The sequence below is a fragment of the Rhinolophus sinicus genome, chromosome 17 (assembly GCF_057876585.1).
Source record: "Rhinolophus sinicus isolate RSI-liver-muscle chromosome 17, RSI-T2T, whole genome shotgun sequence".
Taxonomy (NCBI): domain Eukaryota; kingdom Metazoa; phylum Chordata; class Mammalia; order Chiroptera; family Rhinolophidae; genus Rhinolophus; species Rhinolophus sinicus.
The window spans coordinates 60,143,956-60,167,262 of NC_142517.1; the positions used below are offsets into that span (position 1 = coordinate 60,143,956).

Here is a 23,307-nt window from a genome sequence, read left to right on the forward strand (position 1 = left end):
TCCACTCCTGAGTATTTATCCAAAGAAATCCAAAACACTAATTTGAAAAAAATATGCACCCCTATGTTTACTGCTGCGCTATTCACAATAGCCAAAATATGGAAGGAACTAAAATGCCCATCAGGAGACGATTGGATAAAGAAATTGTGGTACGTGTATACAATGGAGTATTAATTACTCTGCCATAAAAAAGAATGAAATCTTACCATTTGCAACCACATGGATGAGCCTAGAGGATATTATGCTAAGTGAAATAAGACAGAGAAAGATAAATACCGTATGATCTCACTTATATGTGGAATCTAAAGAACTGAATAAATGAAAAAACAACAAATAGATTCAGATACAGAGACCAAATTGGTGGTTGCTAGATGGGAGAGGGGTTGGAGGGATGGGTGAGAAAGGTGAAGGGATTATGAAATACAAATTGGTAGTTACAAAATAGTCATGGGGATGTGAATTACAATATGGGGAATATAGTCAATAATGTTGTAAAAACTATATATGGTGTCAGATGGATACTAGACTTATCAGGGGGATCACTTCTTAAATTATATAAATGACTACTGTGCTGTACACCTGAAACTAATATAAAATAGTATTGAATGTCAACTATAATTAATATATATATATATTATAGTCACAGGATATAAAAGTACAGCACAGGGAATATAGCCAATGGTATTATAGTAGCTATGTATGTCAGATGGGTAGTAGACTTGGTGGGGATAGACTTTGAGAGGGATATAGATATCTAATCATTATGTTGTTTTGTACACATGAAACTAATAATATTAAAAAAAAGAAAAACTGAGTATCCAGCACCCAGGTTAAAAAAATATATATATTACTAGCACCCAAAAGTCCCTGTCATGCCCTCTTCTGTTACTGTCCCTTAAGGGTAATCATTAGTTTTTCCTGTTTTTGAATTTCGTATCAATAGAATCACACAGTAGGTGTGCCTTTTGTGCCTGGCTTCTTTTGGGCAGTGTTATATTTATGAGATTCACCTGTGTCGTGGCATGTAGTCACATTCCATTCATTCTCACGATTGTATGGTATTATGTGAACATACCGCAATTATAAAATAAAACCTATTTTGTTGATAGGCACTTGGATAGCTGTTTACAGTCAGTGGTGCTATAAATATTCTTGTGCACGTCTTCTGGTCAGTACACATCTCTGCTGCGTATTATCCTTGGGTGAGTTGATAGGTCTGAGCTTGGCCTAAGCTTTAGCTGCTGCCTACCGGTTTTCTCAAGCGTTGCATCAATTTACAACTTCGTGTGAGGGCTCCGCTTGCTCCACACCCTTTCTTACACTTCGCGTCTTCAGTCTTTTATTCTATCCTCGTGGGAAATTTTGGCTTGATTTTCGTTTCATTCACTGTCTTGGGAACATAATCCACACAAAAGATGTTATTCTCTCCTAATGTAGTTCAGCCTCATTCAGATGGACCTGATCTGCTGGGGGATGGGTGTGGGTGTGAAGAACAATAGGGTGGATTCCTAGGGAAAGTGCCTGAATTGGTTTTGAAGGATGACAAGGAGCTAGCCAGGGGACGGGAAGAGCCATTGTGCCAAGGAACATTCTAGGCACGTGTAAAGGCCCAAAGCCTGGAGAGCACACGGCAAGATTTGAGGAGCTACGTGTCTGAAGCGGAGGGTGGGATGAGAGGTGACTGGAGAGGCAAATGAGACAGGACATCACCCCTTAGATATTATCTAATAATATCACAAGGCAGGTGGACCATTATCAACGTCTCCAAGCCCCCAGAGGGAGACCTCAGGCCAGGTTTAGTAAGATGGGGGTGTGGCTATGGAGAGAAGGAAAGGGATGAAAGAGGAGCAGCAAATCCGACTCCTGAGACTCCTGAGTGAGAGGAATCCGTGTGGGCATCAGAGAACCAGTGTAGACAGCGTTTTGGTGGCAGCCTATCCTAATCAGTTCTGGCTTCATCTTCTCTGTTTAGAGCATCCGGTCTAAGGTGGAGCTGTCGGTCTGGGATCAGCCTGACGATCTTAACCTCTTCTTCACTGCCACCTGCCAGGATGGTGTATCCTACCCTGGTCAGAGGAAGTGTGAGGGCCTGAAGATTGGAGACACGGTAAGTTCTCCCCCTCCCCCCATTGTTTATATGATGCTTGTGTTAGCATTGGTCACTCTTGTTTGGTTTCTGATAATTTTCATAACTTCTTAGAGTCCTTTAGGAGTTCCTAGTCTGTCTTCCAGCTCAGCAGCCTGGGGGACTTCCCCAAGCCTGCTCTGTGTTGTGTCTTCAAGGTGCCCAATGGGCTTGTTTAAAAACCCCAATCAGTAGACAGCCGTCAGTGCATTCATGGCTCCCGAAGGCTTCCTCAAGTTGGCACTGTGCCCTTGGGGTTTTAAACCATTATTATCTTCACTTGACAGGGATGAAATCAGGTGGGAGAGTATGGTCAGGAATCTAAGAGACCTGGCCTTCATTCCTGGCTTTCTACAGCTTGCTCTGTCCCTCAGATAATCCGACCTTCACCTTTCCCTTCTGTAAACTAGGAAGAAATCCATCCACTTATTCTATTTGATGAGACGAAATGGATAACTACAGCAGTGAAGGGCATAGATGCCTTGCATGGACCAGAGGATATAATTAAATGATGGGGAAGAAACCTCTTACGTGTACCTGTGTGCCAAACGAGTGACTTGGGAGAGGAGGACATACGGGTGATGAGAACACAGATGAAATACTGGCACACAGGCAGGCAGAGTGGTGATGGAGAGCTAGCCGCACATCTTTGGGAGGTTCCTGCTGCCAAAGCAGATCACAAGATCCATTCTTTGCTTTTTGACAGTTTCATTGCTCAGAAAATAGAAAGGCAGTGAGGGGGAAGTTCTCTTCCACTAAAAAAATCGGACTGGAACCAGAAAAAGTACGGGGACCTTAAAAATAGCTGACGATACGTTCTGAAACACTAACAATGGACAAGGTGGATATAAGCAGACTTATAACCGGGACCCCAGGGAAACCGCTAAAAAAGACGCAGGTATAACTGCACAGCTGGTTACACCTCAGTCTCCTGGGGTTTTCTCAAATTCCATACGGGATCCTCTCCTCCCTTCCCTTTCACGACTGCCCTTCGCCCACTTTGCGACACACAAGCATACGAGTACATCTCACTCTTCCTAAATATTACTGTGGTGCTTTGCCCCGCCAAAGAGACAATTCAAAATATGGTATCGATGTTGAGAAAGTGAAGGACTAATGACTGGGTAACAAACCTTCTTCTAAGACAGTTTTTCCCCAAGTTTCTTTGTTTAAATAAAAGGTGGGGGTGGGGTGAGAAGAGGGACCTAATCAAGTTGTCAATATCATTAAAATGATGACGTTGGCATTTCACTGAGAAGGCACTCATGGGAAACGACGATGTTGCTATAACAAAACTTCTAGTCCCATCTTTCTATTTATGTGAGTAAGTTTTTTGGGAGGGAGTGCTTTAATCTACACAAATAGAAAGTAGGAATAGAATTGATGCTGGTCCTTATCTTATGTAGTGATAAGTGACATTATTTTACATATACATGAACTATTTGGGTGAGGAAAGCCTCATCTCATTAGAGACACTTCCTATAAAATTTTATTTTTAGTACTTGTCCAGTTTTGTAGTATATTTATGTTGCTCCATTATGTTGCCACAAGTCCCACTGCTGGTGAGCCCCAAGCACCAGAATCAAATTTGAAACTGCTGAGGCCAGAGCCTGTGTTTTCTTTTTTTTCCTTTTTTTTTTTTTTTCCCCAAATATTTTATTGGGGAAGGGGAACAGGACTTTATTGGGGAACAGTGTGTACTTCCAGGATTTTTTTTCTTTCCCCAAGTCAAGTTGTTGTCCTTTCAATCTTAGTTGTGGAGGGCGCAGCTCAGCTCCAGGTCCAGCCGCTATTGCTAGTTGCAGGGGCGCAGCCCACCATCCCTTGCAGGAGTCGAACCGGCAACCTTGTGGTTGAGAGGATGCTCTCCAACCAACAGAGCCATCCAGGAGCTCAGCGGCAGATCAGCTCAAGGTGCCATGTTCAATCTTTAGTTGCAGGGGACACTGCCCACCATCCCTTGCGGGAGTCGAGGAATCGAACTGGCAACCTGTGGTTGAGAGCCCGCGCACAGCCTATGTTTTTCGCTTACACCTCATGCACTTTGGAAGTAAAAGCTTCAAAGAAGCCAAAGGTGGTGTCATTGCCACTTATGTGCAGACACACACTCTAGGATACAGATTGCATTTTTTGCTGAGATACCGTAGGATAAAGAGACATTGCCCAGAAGACAGAAAATGATTATAAGTGCCAGTTGTTCACAAAAGTGAAAAATCTCTGATGTATTGGGATGATTTGTAGAGCATTTGAAACAGTAAAGAAAGAAGGCTGCTTTTCCCACATGCCCTCAACATCTCTTCCACAAGGCGAGTTGCGACCCCCGTCCTCCCCATCCTTGGGATCCAAGGGGCCATGGCCCCATTGAAACAGCAGTGGTCCCCGAAACAAGCTTCCATGCTGGCTCCTGGTCTCCTCTCCACATTCTCATGTTGTCTTCCTGTCCAAGGGGCTTGGTCATGTGCCCCAGGCTGCACGGCGAGGGCTGTGGGGTTTTGACTTTCTGTGGCTGAGGGCAGGCCGGAGAGCAGCAGCCGCTCACCTGTCTTAGGCGTGCTGCTGCTCACAGGGCCATGCCAGGCCACGAGAGGCAGTGGGAGGAAGAACCTCTACTGATGTGCACGGCCCAGTGCAAAATGGAAATGTGGGGTCTTTGTTCCAGAGTTATTAAGGATCTCAAGATGGCAACAGCAGAGCATTAAACGAAGCACAGGCCCTGCTGAGGGAGGGCTTGTGTGACGCAGAAGCACATGCGCACGTAGCCGGCCCTGGTGGGTGGCACTGGGGGACTTTCCCTCAACCCCCTTTTTGCTAAATGAGAGGTACATGTCCAGCTGGGACTAGTCTGCTTTTCTTAACCCTGGGCCAGGAAGGGAAAGTTTTATTCCTCTTCTCAGGCTGAACTGTTTTTCCCTAAGGAGTTTACAGTTGGGCTTTGGCAAGCAGGCTTGCTACTGAGTATGTGGGTATTTTCTCTCTTGGTATTTGTCCCAAGGACAGATCTGGTGGAAGAAATAAACATGCAGCTGAGTTAACCCTCTGGAGGGTGACAGACGGGTGTGGTGATAGACGCGGGGCATGACGCTTCGGGAGCCCCAAGGAAGAGGGGCCCTGCACTGCAGAGGTGCTGTTTGAGTTGAGGGTCAGAGCATGCGTAGGAGTTTTCCAGACACAGAAAGGAAGGGTGGGCAGGTCCCATGAGTGGGCACAGCAGGTGAGTCTGTGAGCCTGGGAAAGAACAAGGCCCTGTTCCCAACGTGAAGCAGCTGAGAGGCGTGAGTTGGGGGCTGAGGGGAGGGTGGTTAGAGCTGGGCTGCAGGCCATACTGGTAGGACGTGTGCAAAGCTAAGCTAAGGTGGCTGGCTGTTATCTGGCAGGTAGGTTCCAGTCTTTAGTGCCGCAAGTTGCAAGGGCTATGGATGGGTCAGGGAATGGCGAGGGGCTAGGCAGGGGTATAGAGAACAGCTGAAGGGCCTTGGGACTCGCCTGGACAGAGGGATTAAGGAAAGCAGACAGTATAATGTCATCAGGTGTCTCGGGGTCTGGCCTATGGATGAGGACATGTGTGGGGCAGCCTCGGGACAGCTAGGTTAAAGTGGCAGCCAAGGGAGGGCTCACCTCCTTGTAAATAAAGTTTCCTGCAGGGGTGAGGGTGGGCAGGCAGAGGTCTGTGGTCACTTCCAACCAGAGGCTCCTCTCTGTTCTGTGTTAAGAGATCTTGTCCAGGCAAGACGCTGAAGAGGTGGTAGAGGGTTAGGGGAAAGGACGTCTGTCCTCAAAGAGAAACATTACATAAAGAAAACCTTGAAAGCCCCAAATCCAATGAGGTTCTTTTCTCCAGTGATTTCAGATTTTTCCCTAATTTTCCTCCCCTGGTCCCAACACCAACCAGGGCTGACTGAGTGGCCCTGCCCTGCGAGTGGGTTTTCTCATGGACCGGCTTTGACAAATCAGTATGCAAGTAGCTGATTGTGTGGCAAGCCCCATCGCCTGGTACAAAGGACCCAATGAGCCCGTCCCCGGCTTCCCATGGCGTCCCTGCTCCTGTCCCCTCCTATGGGGCTTTGTAGCCCGTGCCCAATGCTTTGTTTCACTGCACTCCTAGTGGACTTGGCATCAGCGCAGTTCTGGGTTTGGTGGGTTTGGGGTGGGGGCCGGGTGGCCCTTTTGAAAGGGTGGATCAGGCCAGCAGCTCTGCTGGGGAACCAGGCGCATCCCAATGAGGTTTAAATAACAGACTGGAAGGGAGGCAGGGCTGCTCTGTCCGTGACCTTCCTCTGGAATCTCAGTGGGAGAAGGGAAAGTCTCCGGGAATGGGGGAGCCCTCAGTATCAGTTGGAGGCCGCAGTATTCAGGGGAGAGAAGCTCATTCCCGCTGCCTGCCACTCCCCAGATTCTTTCCTGATCCCGCAGGGAAATGGACTCTGAAAGGAGGGGTCGAAAATCAGATTTACTTGCTGTTCTCTGAGTGCTTTTTATAGCCTTCTTGTGCCCTCAGCAGGACCTGAGGCCCAGTGGCTGAAAGAGACACAGCCATGCTCTGGTCATCAGGTGGTCAGCTGAGTGCCAGGTTGCTGGGCCCGGACAGCGACGACCGAGGACGGCCACCGGGACCTGCTTACACGCCAGGTCTTCGTTGCTCCCTCTAGCCAGGCGAGATAGGGTGTGAGCCTTCGCAAATCCGGGGTGATCAGCTGCCAGCGCCCAGTCAGGGGCTCCCCTAACCTCTCCACTTGCCCCAAGCAGGACGCACTGGCAAGACTTGGGACATTTTATTCTCCCTTTTGTTACGTTGTCCCTTGTTGCAGGCGAGTTTTCCTGGGGGAAGCTGATGCCCACAGGTGGTCACTCCCCCCAGTCTGTCAGTAATTAAATGCCTGATTCTTGGTCCAGGTTACTCCTTTGTAGTTTATTCCAGTTCTGACCCACAGACACGTTTGGGAGCAAGGGCTTTTCATTTAACAAGTGCAGCAAAATGGTAGCCATGGCAAGTAGGACACGGAGCTAGTCACGGCTTCTCTCCAAGTCTCAGAAGGGAGGGATGTTCACCTCTGCATTCTTGATGGCCCCATGGGTGGCTTCAGTCAGGTGAGCACTCCTCTCTCTCCATGTGCAGGCTCAGATCACCTCTAGCCAAGGCAGGAAGATTTGGAGAAGCCTCCAGCCACCGCCTTTGGGGTCCCCACAGTGAGCCAGGCCACCTCTCCCACTGTACCCAGATGTGCCAAGGAGAGCCCAGGCTCAGCCCTACCTCTCACCAGTTGTGAGACCAGCACTAACTGACCAGTGCCATTTTCTCTCTGGTCCATGAGGATGCCTCCTTCTAGGGCATGTCAGTGAGATGCTCATGGAAATGCCTCCACAGTGCCTCGCTCACATAGGTGCTCGGCACCTCGCACTATTAGTGTGTGTTGTCACAAGGCAGGTTTTAGTTCCCCCATCTTGTTTCCTTACCTCGAGAGCCTACCTGTACCTCAGGGCTTTGGAACTTAGTCCTGAACTTGCTTTGGTCAATCCCTCCCTTTGCTTCCAGCCACCCCCCGCGTAGACATGGGTGGGGTTGGGCTAGCTCCTACTGTGTGAAGCTGGCGTGGTTCTCCCAGTGTCCTCTGACCCTGGATCCCGGTCATCGTCCTTAGATCACGTGTCCAACAGCATCCCCTGTGACGCCCTTTGGCTAACGCTGACTCCTGGGTATCTGTTGTCAAGCTGCCTGGAGCCATGGCTTGCAGCCAAGCAGGACTAGCGCCAGATAGCTGGGTCTGGCCTCCTGCTCAGTCTCACACACCCCCGCCCCCAACCTGGGGTGTCCCTCAGTGTCACAGAATCTGAAGGCAGGACTTTTAGAAGTAATAAAGTTCCCAAAGTGATAGGGGTCTGCAGACCGTTTAGACAAAAGTATTTTCAGTGTTCTCCAAAAGTACACATTATTACCTAAAAACTGCCCAGTAAAGCCAGTTATTATTTTTTTAAAAACCAGCTTTATCCCAACCCAAATAATAGAATTAAAAATAGCAATAGCTAAGTGATTTCTAACCCATTCTGAACTTCAGAATGATCTGAGACTTTTGAAAAATAAAGACATCCGGGCCAGACAGTGTGAGTCAGTTTCTGGAGCGGGCCCAGGCCTCTGTCTGTTTGGGGAGCACCGCCGTTCAGGGAAGAAGCCCTTCAGGACGGCATTTGGTCAGGGCGTGCCAGCTCCCTGTCAGTGCATTTCCACAGAGCCCTGCTCTCAGGGCAGTGCTGGATGGTTCTAACCTCACGCGGCTCCTCTCCCAGTAGGAGGAGGGGAGGTGGAGGAGTCGTGCTCTGCTTCTGGGACAATCACACCAAGCGTGTCCTTGCTGTCCCCACATTCCAGCCGAGTGGGCAGCTAACGGGCATCTTTCCTGCACTGCCATCTGCCAGCTTGGTCCACCTTGCTGCCTGTTTCCAAGGCAACCCACAAGAAGCTCAGGAGTTAGCAACACTTCTTTATATGCTTTTTTTAAAAAAAAAAAAAAAAAAGAAAGAAAGGAAGGAAGGAAGGAAGGAAGGAAGGAAGGAAGGAAGGAAGGAAGGAAGGAAGGAAGGAAGGAAGGAAGGAAGAAAGAAAGAAAGAAAGAAAAGGTCTGTCCACGTGTGTGGAGCGTTTCATCATGATGACTCTTCTTTTATGACTTCAGGGCCGTGGGCTGGTTATGAAAGACACAGCTGTAAGGACCACTCAGGTCCTCTTAGGTGTGGCTGTAAGGAGGCAGATACCCTGGGAGGGACCTGTGTCCTCTGGTCCCTTCTCCAGTAAGGAGGAACACTCTACAGAAGGGTCCTTGGACCCCGGCGCCCATGGTTCAGAGAGCACATCTAGCACAGTGCCTGGCACAGAGGAAGTGCCTCGTACGTATTTGTTGAATGAATGACTTTCAAAATGGAGATGGGAAGAGGATAGGATAGAAGTGAAAAGAAAGCGGAGAAGAAAAACTGTGTAACCTTGAGTGGATCTTTCTCCCTTCCTGTCGAAGCCCATTTCCTGAGGGTTATGAGGATTAAAAGAGATAATGAACGAACATTCAAGAACCAAGCACAGTGCCGTCAAATGCTGGCATGCCCAAATATTCTCTTCCTCCATAAAATGAGGGCGCTTGCTGACCGGGGGCCGCTTCCTCCTTTGGCCATAGCAGGGGTTCTCCATGCATGTCGTGGACAGGACTGGATTCAGTGGCAGCTCTCCATCGAGCACCTCGGAGGACTTGTTCTTGGGCCGGGCCCCTGGGTGATCGGGAGGTCAGTGCAGATATTCTGATTCGCCGTGGCCACAATGTCCCCTCTTTCTTCCTGCCCAGGCGTCCTTTGAGGTGTCGGTGGAAGCCCGGAGCTGCCCAGACAAACACATGGAGCACGTGTTCACCCTGCGGCCCGTGGGGTTCCGGGACAGCCTGGAGGTGGGGGTCACCTACACCTGCAAGTGCGGCTGCAGCGTGGGGCTGGAGCCCGACAGTCCCAGATGCAGTGGGAATGGGACTTACGTGTGTGGCCTGTGTGAGTGCAACCCCAGCTACCTGGGCACCAGGTGCGAGTGCCAGGAAGGGGAGAACCAGAGCGGGTACCAGAACCTGTGCCGGGAAGCGGAGGGCAAGCCCCTGTGCAGCGGGCGTGGGGAGTGCAACTGCAACCAGTGTTCCTGCTTCGAGAGTGAGTTTGGGAAGATCTACGGGCCTTTCTGCGAGTGCGACAACTTCTCCTGTGCCAGGAATAAAGGCGTCCTCTGCTCAGGTAGGCACCCTAGGCAAGCACTTATGCTCAGAGCCAGGCGCGGGCCCAGGTGCTATTCAGACATCCCTCAAAGCATGCCTTTCACCTCCTACCACTGTCCTCCTGGAGGAGATGAGGGCAAGACTTGCCCACCCCCAAGCCTGGGAATGGGGACCAGTGTGTCAAATATAAAAGCAGGAGACGGCGCCACCATATGACGTGGACTCTCAGAGTTGGAGGGTCTGTCGTGGGTCACCCAGGACTTGCCTGCACAGCATTCCTGACGGGTAGATGTTCTGCCTCTTAACTGCCTCCTGGGACAGAGAGCTCACTGGGGTTGGTAGTGGTTATTTCCTTGTTAGACATCACATGCATCTCCTATTGCAGCTCTAACAAGTTACCACAAACTTAGAGGCTTACAACAACACAAATGTATCCTGTTAGCGTTCTGGAAGTCAGAAGTCTGAAATGGATGCTGTTTGGCTAAAATCCAGGTGTCGGCCGGGCTGCATTCCTTCTAGAAGCTCTGGGGAGAATCCATTCCCTGGACTTCTCCGGCTTCTAGAAGCCATCGGCATTCCTTTGGCTTGTCGCACCTGCCTCCACTTTCAAAGCCTCTTCAGATCTTCCTCTGACTGACTTCTCCTTTGTTGTCACATCTCTTTCTCTGACTCTCCCGGTTATAAGGAGCCTTGCGATTATGTTGGACCCACAAAGATAGTCCAGGAACGTCTCCCCATCTCGAGACCCTTCACTTAATCCCATCTGCAAAGTCCCTGTTACCATGTAAGTAACACAGACACAGGGTCCAGGGACTAGGCTGTGGTCATCTTTGGGTGGCCATCTTCTGCCTCCCACACACATGATCTGAAAGTGTCTTTTCATATCGAACAGAAAACTGTTTCTCAGTAACTTCCACCCAGTGGTTCCCGTTGTAGACTCCGTCTTCCATACGACAAACATCTGCAAACTTCTTTGTGTTTCTCTGTTCTCTGTGCTTACCCAGGCTGGACACCAAATCCCTTCCTTCTCGCAGGGCTCTGTCATTATGTGGAGCGTACGTCTCAGAATCAAACATGTTATTTGTCCTGGGGAGTGAGGGCGCATCCCAGAGCTCAGCTGAACATTTGCTTCCTGTGATTTGCACATTCCACTTCCATGAACACATCCTAACAGTGTGTTCACTGTTTCTTTTCTGTTAAACAATCGTGTTATATTATTGAGCTCGTGTTTGACTTGACTACCAACATTTAAAGATTTTTAATTTTTTGAATGAACTGTAGCCAAGCCCGGTTTTTATTTTACCATCTTTGAATGCTTACATTTTTAAATTTAAGCATCGGGCTTTACATGGATTCTAGTTACATGATGACAGTTTGTGGCAGTTCCCGTTCTGGGAGTTGCATTCTGATGAGGTACTGGAAAGTTGTGTCTCTGAAGTGTCATTCCGTCCAACACCATGCCACCTGTAAATAGAGTAAACGGAACAATTTTAGGCAGGATTATAGTTACTTCTGCTGTGTATTCTGCTGTGCATTCTGTGTGTATTCTGTTGTTTCTAGGATTGCTTCCTTGAGAAGGGTCTTCCCGCTGGGAAGTATTGATTTCAAAGGCACGTACAGTGTAGCAGGGAAGATCAAGCACAAATATATGAAGCCAATCAGAACATATAAATGATCTATTGTTGTTGGAGGAGTAGCCATCCCTCCATGGGAGAAACAAGTGCTGAGGGTTGCACAGACACGGGTTAGCAAGTGAGGTCTTCTAGAGCCGACTGCACCAGCAGACAAGTTATAAGTGCACCCTTGGGTGCAGTGGGACCCACATGTTCAACATTGGGATTGCTCCAGAAAGTGCAGGACACATAAATGTCATAGAAGAGTAAGCAAGGTAGAAGAGTAAGGATCTGATGTGCTGAACATGCAGCAGGCATCCCCTCTTTCCCTGTCAAAGGGAGGATAGATTGGGATTAGCTGAATGGTTCCGTCTGGGTTAGCAGAAAATGTGCTTAGAATCAGGCAGACCCAGCTCTAAATCCGTTAACAACACATGCTGCGTGTATCCCTTTGGGTGTAGAGCGGTTGTGAGCAATGAGAATGCATGTGAAGTGCCTAGCACAAAAGGAGGACTCACTGACCACCAGTGGCTTCAATGGAAGCCACAGCGGCTGCCCGGTGTGCAGGAGCAGCCGGCCTTCCCCCTGTAAATCTCTGGGCTTTGCCTAAGGCGTCCCATCGTGGTGGGCTGGAGTTTCCAGTCCCTTTAGCAGCCACCACCAAGGCTCCAAGAAGCCTGGCAGTGTCTGCCATTGGCTTTCAGAAGTGTTTTGTTTTGCTTAAACTTACTAGCAAATATTTTCACAGAACTGTCTCTCCTCTGCCCTGAGGAGTCAGGAATAATCCTCTACCAGATCTCCATCCAGAAGGCTGCTTGTGTGTACGTTGCCTGGGAGCCAGGGCGTCCATGTCCGACAACCCATATACATTCCACTTCCACAGTTTATCAGCCCTCTGCCTGGGTTGTCCTGGACTTCTGGTTTTCCTGTCCCTAAAAATGGCCTAGCACGCCTTGTTTCTGCCTTCCTGTGAGAGCTGAAGGAGAAGACATAGACAGAGGAGCGGGCATGGAGCTGGGCAGCAAACAGGGCTCAGTGTGCGGTGGATGCCTCCTCTCCCGCTCTCAGATGTTTCAGTCCTGTGAATACAGAACAGAGCCTGGAGGTGCTGGGGAGAGAGGGTTAGTAGATGACGTGTGAGTGGCCTCAGTAGGGGAAATGGCATTTTGGAAACAGGAATATTCTGTAGCTGACTGAATATGCAGCTTTTTTGTTCAACCACCAGAACCCACAGTTCTGAGCTAATGTTGCATTTCAGAATTCTGCCAGACCCCTGGTGCCCTTCTCTCCTCCTCCGTTCACTTCATACAACCCTGCAGTATTGGGAGACTCGTGTCCCTGGGTAGAGAAATAGGAGGTTCCAGAAGCCCTTGAGGCTCCCACATGCATGTTTTTTCAAATCATTAACTTCCCCGGATTGCTGAGATAGGGTGTCTTTTACCCACCCCCCAACTGGAAAAACCATACACATTCTTAAAGAAAACTTGGAAAATACAGGGAAGCCAATGGATGTGTGGTCATTCTGTGCCGTTTGTCTCCTTCTGGGTGACGAGGGTTAATTTGGACCATCTGGCGACCAGACAAGAAACTCCTTTTACCCTCACTGTTTCGTATGCCTCCTTTCCAACACAGTGTCACTTGATCGCTCCAGATCGCTGAAGGATTCTTCTGAGGTCTAGAATATTTTGAAGGGTAGAAAGACATAAAATAAATTGTTCTTAATTCCATCACTCATACTTTAAGAGGTTAGTACTTTTCCTTCTAGACTTTTTTTCTAAGTTGGTGTGTGTGTTTGTGGTTGTATACAATTTTGTATCTTGCTTTTTGTAAATAATATTGTATGCTAGGAAGCACTTGAAGTCGAATTACTTTACTCCATCGTTGATTAGGACAGTTTGACTCTCGTTCCATCCCATCCCCAACTAGGCTCCTCCACCACTTCACTAAAAAAGCGACAATGAGTTGAACGTGAAGCTATTGACGTCTTCCTGGAGAAAGCAATTTCTGGAGTGAGGCCACTATTGTTTGGATAGTTGAGGAAAGACTCAAAGCCTGGCTCCAGGCAGGACTGGATGACACATCCGGGCAGCGCTCCTCGCACAGCAGCTCTTCTTTCACCATCTCTCGAACACTACAGCTTGTTCAAGAGGCAGCTGTGGACAGGCGTTCCAGCCCCCAGTTCGTTGGTACCCGTCATTGGCTTGGGGCCCCCACTCTGGAATTGGGTGTGTTAGTTTTGAGCTCTTGGGCTGCTGTTACATTTGGGGTTTTTGTGGGAGAGAAGTCTTACTTCCCAATAACCACTCTGGTCTTGAAGATGCTGACTCAGAGAGTCGTAAGCAGCTGACTTCAGCTTTCTCTCTCAGGCTTTCTCAACCCTTTTCCCTGCTGCCTGTCCCTTCAAGGGGACTGTGTGTTTGTGGTCTGTCTTCAGACGGGGGCAGAGGCAGAGCCAGGGCCAGAATTGGTGGGGACATTCTAGAGAAGCTCCTTCCACTTCTCTCTGGTCTTTCTGTTTATAAGAGGCTTGTAGTCCTTGCCCCACCTCCCAGCCAAGAGACTGGACTGAGGGGGAAATGCGAGCAATTACACATTTGTAGTATGTTATCCGTCATAAAAGTTAGTAGTGAAGCAGATCAGACTAAGATCTGGAAGCAACTGAACAACTTCGTTGTTACTTTTGTGACACCCTGTCATGGAAATGTGTGTACAGTCAGGGCTGTTGTGTCTCTCTCTGCTTTCTAGAGGCAACAGAACTTAGAGAACGGTTCTATCCACAGACTATTCCTGTGTGTGCAAAGGGAGCTTTACGGGTCCGTTTTGACCGTTTCTATTCTTTTTAGTCTCGTAAAGTGTTGCCCCTTCAGAGTCCCACTACTAAACAGCTGTTTAGTGGTTTTTAACATAATGAAATGTTATGGCTCAAACTTTGTTGTTCTTTGTTGGCTTCCGTACAGTGCGTTTTCTGGGATTTGAGTTACTCGATTATGGTAAACTGTTGCAATCAGTCTCAACCCTGATGCTTTCAGCAGTCTCTGTACTAAAATGACTGCACTGGGGTACATTCCATAATTTGCTACTTCTTGGCCTTCATATATTGAGACAATTTAAATCAAATAGGATATAGAATTTTGAACAGAACCTTTTTCGTCTCATGACTGTGAGATTCCAAAAGTAAATAAATTCTCATGTATTTTACTCCATCTAACAGGCTATTTGGCCAGTTTGTGTGTGTGTGTGTGTGTGTGTGTGTGTGTGTGTGTACACGTGTGCGTGAGCACATGTACAATGCATGTATATATGTGTACATGTGTGTATGTGTATGTATATATCCTTTGATATGAGTCAGGTAATTAGAGGTCAAGGGGCATCTGTAGTTCTCGCTCAAATATAACTAAAAGGAGAGTGACTCAAGTGACACTACCGGTGCCATTCTTAGGGGTCAGAGCCAGCATCTAAGCACAGGTTCTGGGTCTGGGCTGCTGGTTTCCAGAAGGCTTCACAAGGTTCTGTTAAATCTCTCCAGTTAAAAGTGCCTCTGACCTTATCGCCTCCTTCTGGACGTCTTATTTCTCACCAAATGAAACACCTCCCGTGGCAACAGGTATCCAGATATGTTTATAAAAGTACTTCTCACCATATTTCTACTGTTCTTTTCAGAAATGTGATTTTCACGCTCAGAACCAGCAGCGTGGTGGCCATTCCTGGGGCTATGGTCACAGCAGTACCTTCTGTCGCTCCAGTGCAATGTGCACATTTCGTAAATGATTTGTTACAGGACCATACTGAGTGGCTCCATGACAAAGGCTTCAACGTGTACCTTTTCAGTGAATTAAGATTTGACATATTTAATTTCCAAAGAGAGGGGTCTTTTGGTGGGATGGCTACCACTATGTGCCTCAGGTGAGAGAGCCTAGAAAATTCTTCAGGTTTATATGAACCTCTGTTCAGTTTGTTCATGATTACCCAAGTGCTAGATAAAAGGCCTCTCTCCCTCACAGGCATATCCTGCATAGCAGTTTCCCTTATCAAGTATTATATAAATTCTAATTATACGCATGACAGGGAAGGCCGTAAGAGTCAGATTTGTTCTGGAGTACTCCAAATGGGGTGTCTCTGAGAACAGAATTTGTTACAGAATTCTTCAGTAGCTATGATTATAAGGAATGATATACCTGTAATTAGTAAAGATACTTCTACTGAGGACCATTTACCAGAATGGTTGTGAACAGTGCATGTTCAAATCTGGATTCTAAACCTGGCACTGCCCTTACCTGCTTCTGTGACCTTGGGCTATTCATGTACCCTCTCTGACAGATTTTCTTATCTGTCAAAGACCCCAGAGCATCAAATAGGATAGTACTGTAAAGCTCCTTGCATGCTGCCTCTCCACCAAGGGTATTGAATAAATGTTATTACCTGCCCACCCCCTTCCTGGAAGAACATTTTCTTACACAGAGATAAGCAGCAGACACATTCATGACATCAAAATAGGTTGTTTTCAGAAGTTCTCAACAAGCATCTTATGGTTAGGAATTCTCCAAAAATTCCCTCTGTACTTAGACAATGCTCAAGTTCACTTGAAAGGCAAAAAGGAACCAAAATTTCGGGGCTGTCATGTAAGGAAACAATGCATCTTTCAGGCCAACCTGTGAATTAGGTGAGCTGGGCTGCTCAGCTCTGGAGTCAGCCAGCTTCTTGCAGCTTGTGGTTGGAGAAATCTCTTTGGAAAAACCAGAGCATAATAAGTATCTGATCTTGGACAGTGCAGCTACAGATATGGAAACAATGATCGCTCACTGAGGGTTAGTTTGTTTTAGGAAGGCTGCTGCATTCTTCTCATTCAGCTAGAGCTCATGGAACATTCCTCGTATACCAAGTGTTGTACTCGGCGCCAAGGGCACAGAGTTGGATTAATTTCTAAGTTTTTGGGACCCCTGGAATTTTCCACATCTCAGAAACTTTCTGGGATTGAGGAAGGAAGATAGGAATCATTTAAGCTTCTACCATCTCCATCCAGATTTACAGGAGGTCTTGAAAGACAAGAGAGAGGGTGTTGGGAAGCCATTGTGAGAATTTGCCTTGCTCGGTGCTCTGAGCTTAGCTCTGGGAATGGAATTTTCTTACTGCCTTTGCTTACTGCTGAGATCCTGTTTTTAGAAACATCTTAAGAAACAATTCACCAGTCATATGGAAAATGGAGTGATCTTAGCATTGGATCTCCCCTCACCACTCTTCTGTCTCTCCTTGGAATGGTGTGCAGACAGGACTCTGTGTGACAAGGATTCTGCACATGCTTTTGAACTTCAGGCCTGGTCCTTAAGGTCATGAAGTTTGGCTTGTAAAGGAAATAATGAAATTTAAAAAGCAAAGGAAAATCCTAGGAAGACCACGTGAATGTCAAAGATAAGATCTTAGTCATGTATAGATTTGGGTGGTATTAGCTTTTTGATATTATAGAATCCCATGTTACAACATTTTTCATTCTTAGTTAAATTGAAAACTATGGGAGACCTCTGGTGACTCAAAGAGTTATTCCTAAGGCTGCTTTTGTTCCATTTCTTGGGTGTTGAGCTGTCACTTTGAGTTTGCTCTTGACTCTGGAAACTGTGACATAATTGATTACAGGCCTCTGCTGCTCGGTGCCTTTGGCAGGGTGGGGCAGGATTGGAAGGAGCCCTGTTTTCCTTTGGGGTGAGTGTCTGTGACTCTCAGAACATTAGCTTCAGAGCTCCACCCAGATCCAAGTGCTTCCTGGTGTCTGGAGTGTGCTCTGAGCTATTCTGACTTGCTAGAAGTCTTGATTCTTTTCTCCAGGACCCTTTCCTGAGCCTGGCTTGTTGCCTTCTGACCTGGAGGAGGGGGTCCCCTATCACCCCACCCAACAGCCATCCCCCATAGTCTTGACCAGGTGACCCCATCGTCCCCAGCCTAAAGAAATATACTCCCCAAGTTGCTGTGTTATTTGATATCACAGCATTGGCCTTTAGCAATGGGCAGATGTTGTAATAATGCAAGGAGAGTCATTGTTAATGCCCTTTTCACTATATTGAGGCGCTTTCCTTAGAAACAAGCTGAGGCTAATTTGTTAGTATCTTGCGCTCATTATGAGCAAGCACTATAGTGGGATTATGTGCCTGTCATGCCTTTTGTAATACCACCCATCACACACAGTAGATCAAATGTGTATTACCTGCTTGTGTTTGGGAAAACGGGGGCCCAGAACCTAGACTAAAGCTCCTTGCTATTCTTGATGATAGATACAGACGAGGGGAAACTTGCCAGTAAATAGTGACCTTATTTTTACTTATTTTGATTAGCTTGAGACCTGTCCCAAGGATGTGAACTCTCAGTTCAGCCCTCCCTGCCCCCATCTGAGCATTTAGCCCACATTTTCCTAGTCCTACTTAATAAGTAAGTGCTGTTTATTTCAGTCAACGTTTTAGGAAGCATTTAGTCTCTGTTTTCCTAAGTGTCTCTGGGTTACGTAAAGCTATATGAGACACAGCAGACCAGGCTGAAGGACACACGTGGACCAAAGGACTGGCTGAGGTACCCATCCTATGGTTACTAATCGGACGCAAAGCCCAGAGTGTTTCTCTTAGTGTTCAGCAGGTATCTGGCTGTTGTCAATGATTATGCTGCACCCACTTAACTGACCCTTTGTTAGCCTGTTCTAATTCCTGAAACACGCTTGCAGGATGATCTCATTTAGTTGTTGTTACTCTACCCAGAGGTTGATGTGGCTGTTACTGTCCGATCATGTTGGGGCGGCTGTGGCTGAGAAGACGGGCATGTTGGCTACACTCCCCCCCAGTGTTGGCCCAAAGCCTTGACCCAAGAAAAGCCCATCTCCCCGCACCCTCCGGGGGTGCTGCTTCCTGCTATCTTGTGGCTTGGCTGGGCTCCTGGCAGCCAAGCTTCAGCGTGGCCCACTCCTGGGACATTCCAAACCAACTTTGTCCATTGGGAGCGCTGCACCAGGCTCTGAACAGTGGCCAGCTGAGGGTGGACTATGGCAACTGCCAAGCAACCACAACAACGTGACAGTTTTCCAGGCTGAAAATAGTCCTCCTCTCAGCCTGTTGCAGTGATCCAGAGGGGGGTAAGTCATGTCCTCCTGACTGTGGCTGACATTTCCCCGGAAGTGACTGCCGGCGGATTGGGCCGGGTTAGCCAAACTCAAGAGGTTGATCTGAGGTTTCTCTATTTCTTTTGGCCACAGGCCTTCTGTTTTTCTTTCTGAGTCAGTGTTCTCGGGGTCCTATGCTTCATCTCACTCAGCTATTTCCAGACATCTTTGAAACTGGAAAGGTGAGTTCATTAGAGAACATGGGATTTTTCCATCTTCCCTTCATTGCTTTACTCTCCCTGTGATTGATAGTGTTGGGCCAGAGATCAAGCCCTTTCCTTGCTGCTCTTGTGTGAAATGCAGTGGTAATTAGAGGGATTGGGCAGCGTGGGCAGCAGCATGGAGAAATCAGAAAGGCAAAGCTGTCCTTTTGAGAGGACTCTATTGCCTTTGTTAGTAGAGTCAGCTTTCTAGCCAGTACTGTCATCTCAGAAAGTAATGTTGAGGTTCGGGAAAGATCAGCGTAAACAACATCACCGTATTTATTTAGTAGTGGTCCTACTTTGCTGCTCAGATACAGAATGCAACATGTGGGCCAAGAAATGAAGGCAAAGGGTGAGGGGCTTGTCAGGGAATCACCTGTTAGGAAGCACCCTCCGTTGACCTTGTCAGTGCTGGTTCATTGACCCCAAGCCAAGGACAGAGAGGCAGCTGGCCCTGAGGCTCAGGATGCGTCATTGTTCACATCTCTGAAGAGTCTTTTGCTAGAGAAATCTGAACAGTATTCAAGAACAGTAGCGGGGTGCAAAGCCTGTGACTTCTGCTTGATTGTAACCATCTCCTGCCAAGGAAAGAGAGGTCTTTATCCTTTTTTCCTCCTGTTACCCTGAAGTCTCAGGGTTTCTTGGACATGTGTTAAGAATTGGAAATATCTCAAACGTCTCATTGGAGTTCATAAGCATCAATAATGCTTCTGTTCCTTTTCTAATTTCCAGCATTGGATGTCTTTCCCCAGGGCATCAGGAGTGTCCTGATGATGTTCACAGCCTCCAACAACCATCAGCACATTCTGAGCCTCTACTGTGTGCCTGACGCCATGCTAGTGAGTCACGGGGCAAACATGAATTATACACAGTCTGATTTTGTATGGTGTAGGCTAACAAGAAGAGTCGAACGAGTCAACAAACAAATATGTCCATGTGATAAGTGATTATGTATTACACTCTCTCTCTTAACTAAGTCTTCTGGTCAGTTATAGAACATGCTCAGGTCTCTTCAACCTTAAAAAAAAAAAAAAAAAAGGGAAAATAATAGGATAAAGAGACACCCTCAATCGCCTACCCCACTCACTGCCAGCAACTCTTTCCTCCATGTTCATACAGCTATATTTCTCAAAACATTTGTGTACACTGTCTTTATTTGTCCCCTCCCATTCAGCCCTCTCCTCAGTTCAATTTGGAGTCAGCCCTGTGATTCCACCAAAATAGGTCTTCCCAGATCCCTAATGGCCTTGTCCTGCTCCATCTAATGGATTTTTTCAGCCCTCACCTTGACTTTTCAGCAGCAGTTGATACTGCTGACCATGCCTGCCTTGAAGTGCTTTCTCCCCACTTTCAGTCACAACTTTGTAGTCTCCTTTGCAGGGTCCGTCTCCTCTAGCAACCGGTTCAGTGCTGAATTGTCCTAGGGATGGCCTAGCCACCCTCTCCCTGTGCTCTCTCCAGGGAATGTCATCGAGCCCACACCTTCTGTTACCCCTCATGTTGTTCAGACTTGCTCCCGAGCTCCCTTTGGCCACTGGCCTTCTTGGCATCTCCACGTACGTGCACCTTAGTCTCAGGATGTCTCTAGCGGATACCATGATCTTCCTGCCAACCACAGTTTCCTTCTGATTTTCCCTGTCTCCACCTTTCATCCAGTTGTGCACGGTAGAAACCCAGGAACCGTCCTTTTTCCTACTGTGTTTTCCCCAAAATAAGACCTACCCCGAAAATAAGCCCCAGTTAAGATCGTCAGCCAGACAGATGCATTTAGTACATTATGACGATGTTCCAGAAGAAGATGACATGACTGTATTTGAATAAATGTAGATTATTGTACATGAAAAAATAAGGCATCCCCTGAAAATACACTCTAATGCATCTTTTGGAGCAAAAATTAATATAAGACCCGGTCTTATTTTCAGGGAAATATGGTACCTTCTCCTCAACTTCTGCATCCCATCTGCCACTAAGTCTTGTCCACTGATCTTTCATATCTCTTTGAAATTCATCTTTTTTCCACCTCTGCTACCCCCAGACCAATCTGTTTGCTCTTCTCAATGCAGTCAAAGTGATTGTTTCAAAACAAAAATATGCTAATGTTCAGCACCTTTTAGAGGCTGTGAGTGGTTTGGAATGGCCGGAACCTGGGGTATCTGGGGAAGCAGGAACAGGTGAAGAGACCTGAGAGGTAGGTTGGGATGTTGGACAATGAAAGTCCTTGTATGTTGTGCACAAAGTATAAATAATAGAAAGTACACTTTAAGTGACGAGGGGCCATTACAGGGTTTTAAGAAAAACAGTGTCATCATATAATTTACATTGAGAACAATGATTAAGGAGGCCACATTGGAAGTGACTTGGGGAATGGGAAGACCATCGAATGGGAAATGAACCATGAGAATGCTGTAGGGTCCAGGGGAGGCCCTCAGCTCACCTCAGTGATAAGTGTATTGTCGAGCTATTTGGGGCCTAAAGGATAAACTCAAATTTCCTCAGTGTAGCACTCCGGCCCCATCCTCTACAATCACCCTCCTTATACTCCCTCCCTCTTTCCATCCCTCTTTCCTTCCCTCTTTTGTTTCTTCCTTCCTTCCCATGCATCTATTTATTCATCCATCCATCCATCCAATAGGCCCATATCTAGCCCCCTTGTTACCCATCTCTCCCTTTCAAATACATCCCTTTCAGGATGTCCACTCTCTCTATTCATCTTCACAAATGAACTCATGCTATTTTTTGCACCCCAAATGCCTTCTCTCATCTACTATTCCAAAACCTATAGCTTTACCTGGAGCCCGTCCCAGGCTCTTCAGATTTCTCCCTACTCTGACCTTGAACAGTAATGTCAGTGGTAGAGGAAACGTAGAGCTCACCTAGTCTACCACCCTTACTTGACAGATAAGAAAATGGAGGCCAAAGTGATTTAATGCTCAGTTATTTAAAAGAGCCAGCCTTGTGGATGGGTCTGTTACACATTTTTAATTATACCACAGCCTGGGTCACCTTGAATATTCATCCTATGTGTTTTAATTTTCATCTTTTAATCATGACTGGATTATGCTGGAGAGGCCGTATATGTAGTGGTTAGGAAGATGGGCTCCGGGGCTGAACAAATATGGTTCAAATCCAAGCTCCAACACCTATCTGCTGTGGGACTTCAAATAAATTACTTGGCCTCTCCATGCCTCGTTTTCCATAGTTGGGAAAATTAGGGTAATAATTGTACCATTGTGTAGGGTTATTGGGAGGACTAATGAGATAATCCAAGTGAAGTGCTTACACCGTACATTTCTGTTACACATTTACAAAGGATTTCCTCAATCTTGTAAGATATACAAGGCACTATTCCTCTCTTATTGATGAGGAAACTGGACCACTGCCCAGAGCCAGCAAGTAGGTAGCTGAGATTGTACAGTGGCACCCATTCAGAAATGGACGTCCCCAACCGAGCAGGTCCAAGGAGTTGCAAGCAGAGTGGTAAGGAAAGCACTGAGTTGGTCAGAGACTTTCTGCATGAGCTAAGTTCAGGCTTGGTGTTTAATGGAGCAGTGCTGTGCTTTCTCGGTGGGAGGAGCTTCCCGACGTTGGCAGGTTCTCTGGTCAGTAACTAACTCATCCTTGGCAAGACAATGTGGTGTTTACAGGCTTAGGAAGCCCCTGGGGAGTACGCCACTTGTAAAGAGTGACTTCTGTCTTGGTGCTGGAGGTTCATTTTGTTTTTGCTGAAGTGCCTGGAGCCAGGCTAAGGTTCATTACGAGGGAATGGGGAACATATCCTGTGCATCTCAAAAAGCTCTGTTCTTTACTGTTTTGAAACCAAAGCCAGTGCACGGGAGGGAAAGACAAAGTAGTGAGAGGGGCACGGTCCCACGAGGATCAGACTCGGACACACCCTGAGAATACTGGCAGGCAGCATGGGCCAAGCAGGGACACTTGAGGACACGGGAGGGCCTGTTATGTAATACTAACCTGCTTGTCAACAAAGAACCAGGAAGAGCACTTCCTAGGAGGGAGTTTCCCCTTGTTCAGAAGCCCCAGACAGATATGCCATACCCTTTCGCAAGCCTGTATATGCGTTTGGCCCCAGAGAGGTCAGGCCACGTCTGGCTTTGGTTCTCCATGGAGATTTTTGTGAGCGCCAGTGTATCCTTGACAATGAGGCTACTCTTCTCTGCTGTGTGTCCACAGACGGTACGGGGTGGGGGTGGTGAGGTCCAAACATCTGCCTGAGACTGAAGAGGGCAGGGCTGTGGGATCTAATCCCAGTTGCCCTGGCTCAGCAGATTCTCTGGGCCCCTGAGTCACACAGACCCCCATGGCTGGAAGCAAGTTAAGCTCTGAATTGGGTTCCTGCTGTTTTTAACACGGTTGTTGGAGAGTTCCAGGAGCTGGGCCCAGGGTTCCACCCAGAGGTGTCCAGAACACAGACAAGACCGGACTTCAGTGACAGGGAAATATTCCAAAGGAGCAAAGGCTTTCCCGCACACACCCCTTCTTTTTC

The 23,307-nt window shown here is 47.4% G+C and overlaps 1 protein-coding gene across 2 annotated transcripts in view; it reads left to right on the forward strand.

The window, feature by feature from the left end:
- Positions 1-23,307, forward strand: part of ITGB5 (integrin subunit beta 5) — a 117,826-nt gene that overhangs the window by 75,864 nt on the left and 18,655 nt on the right. For both annotated transcript variants that reach the window (XM_019738981.3, XM_088794189.1), the window contains 2 exons: positions 1,973-2,107; positions 9,448-9,877. In XM_019738981.3, coding sequence (XP_019594540.3) covers positions 1,973-2,107; positions 9,448-9,877 — 565 coding nt within the window. The remainder of the gene's footprint in view (positions 1-1,972; positions 2,108-9,447; positions 9,878-23,307) is intronic.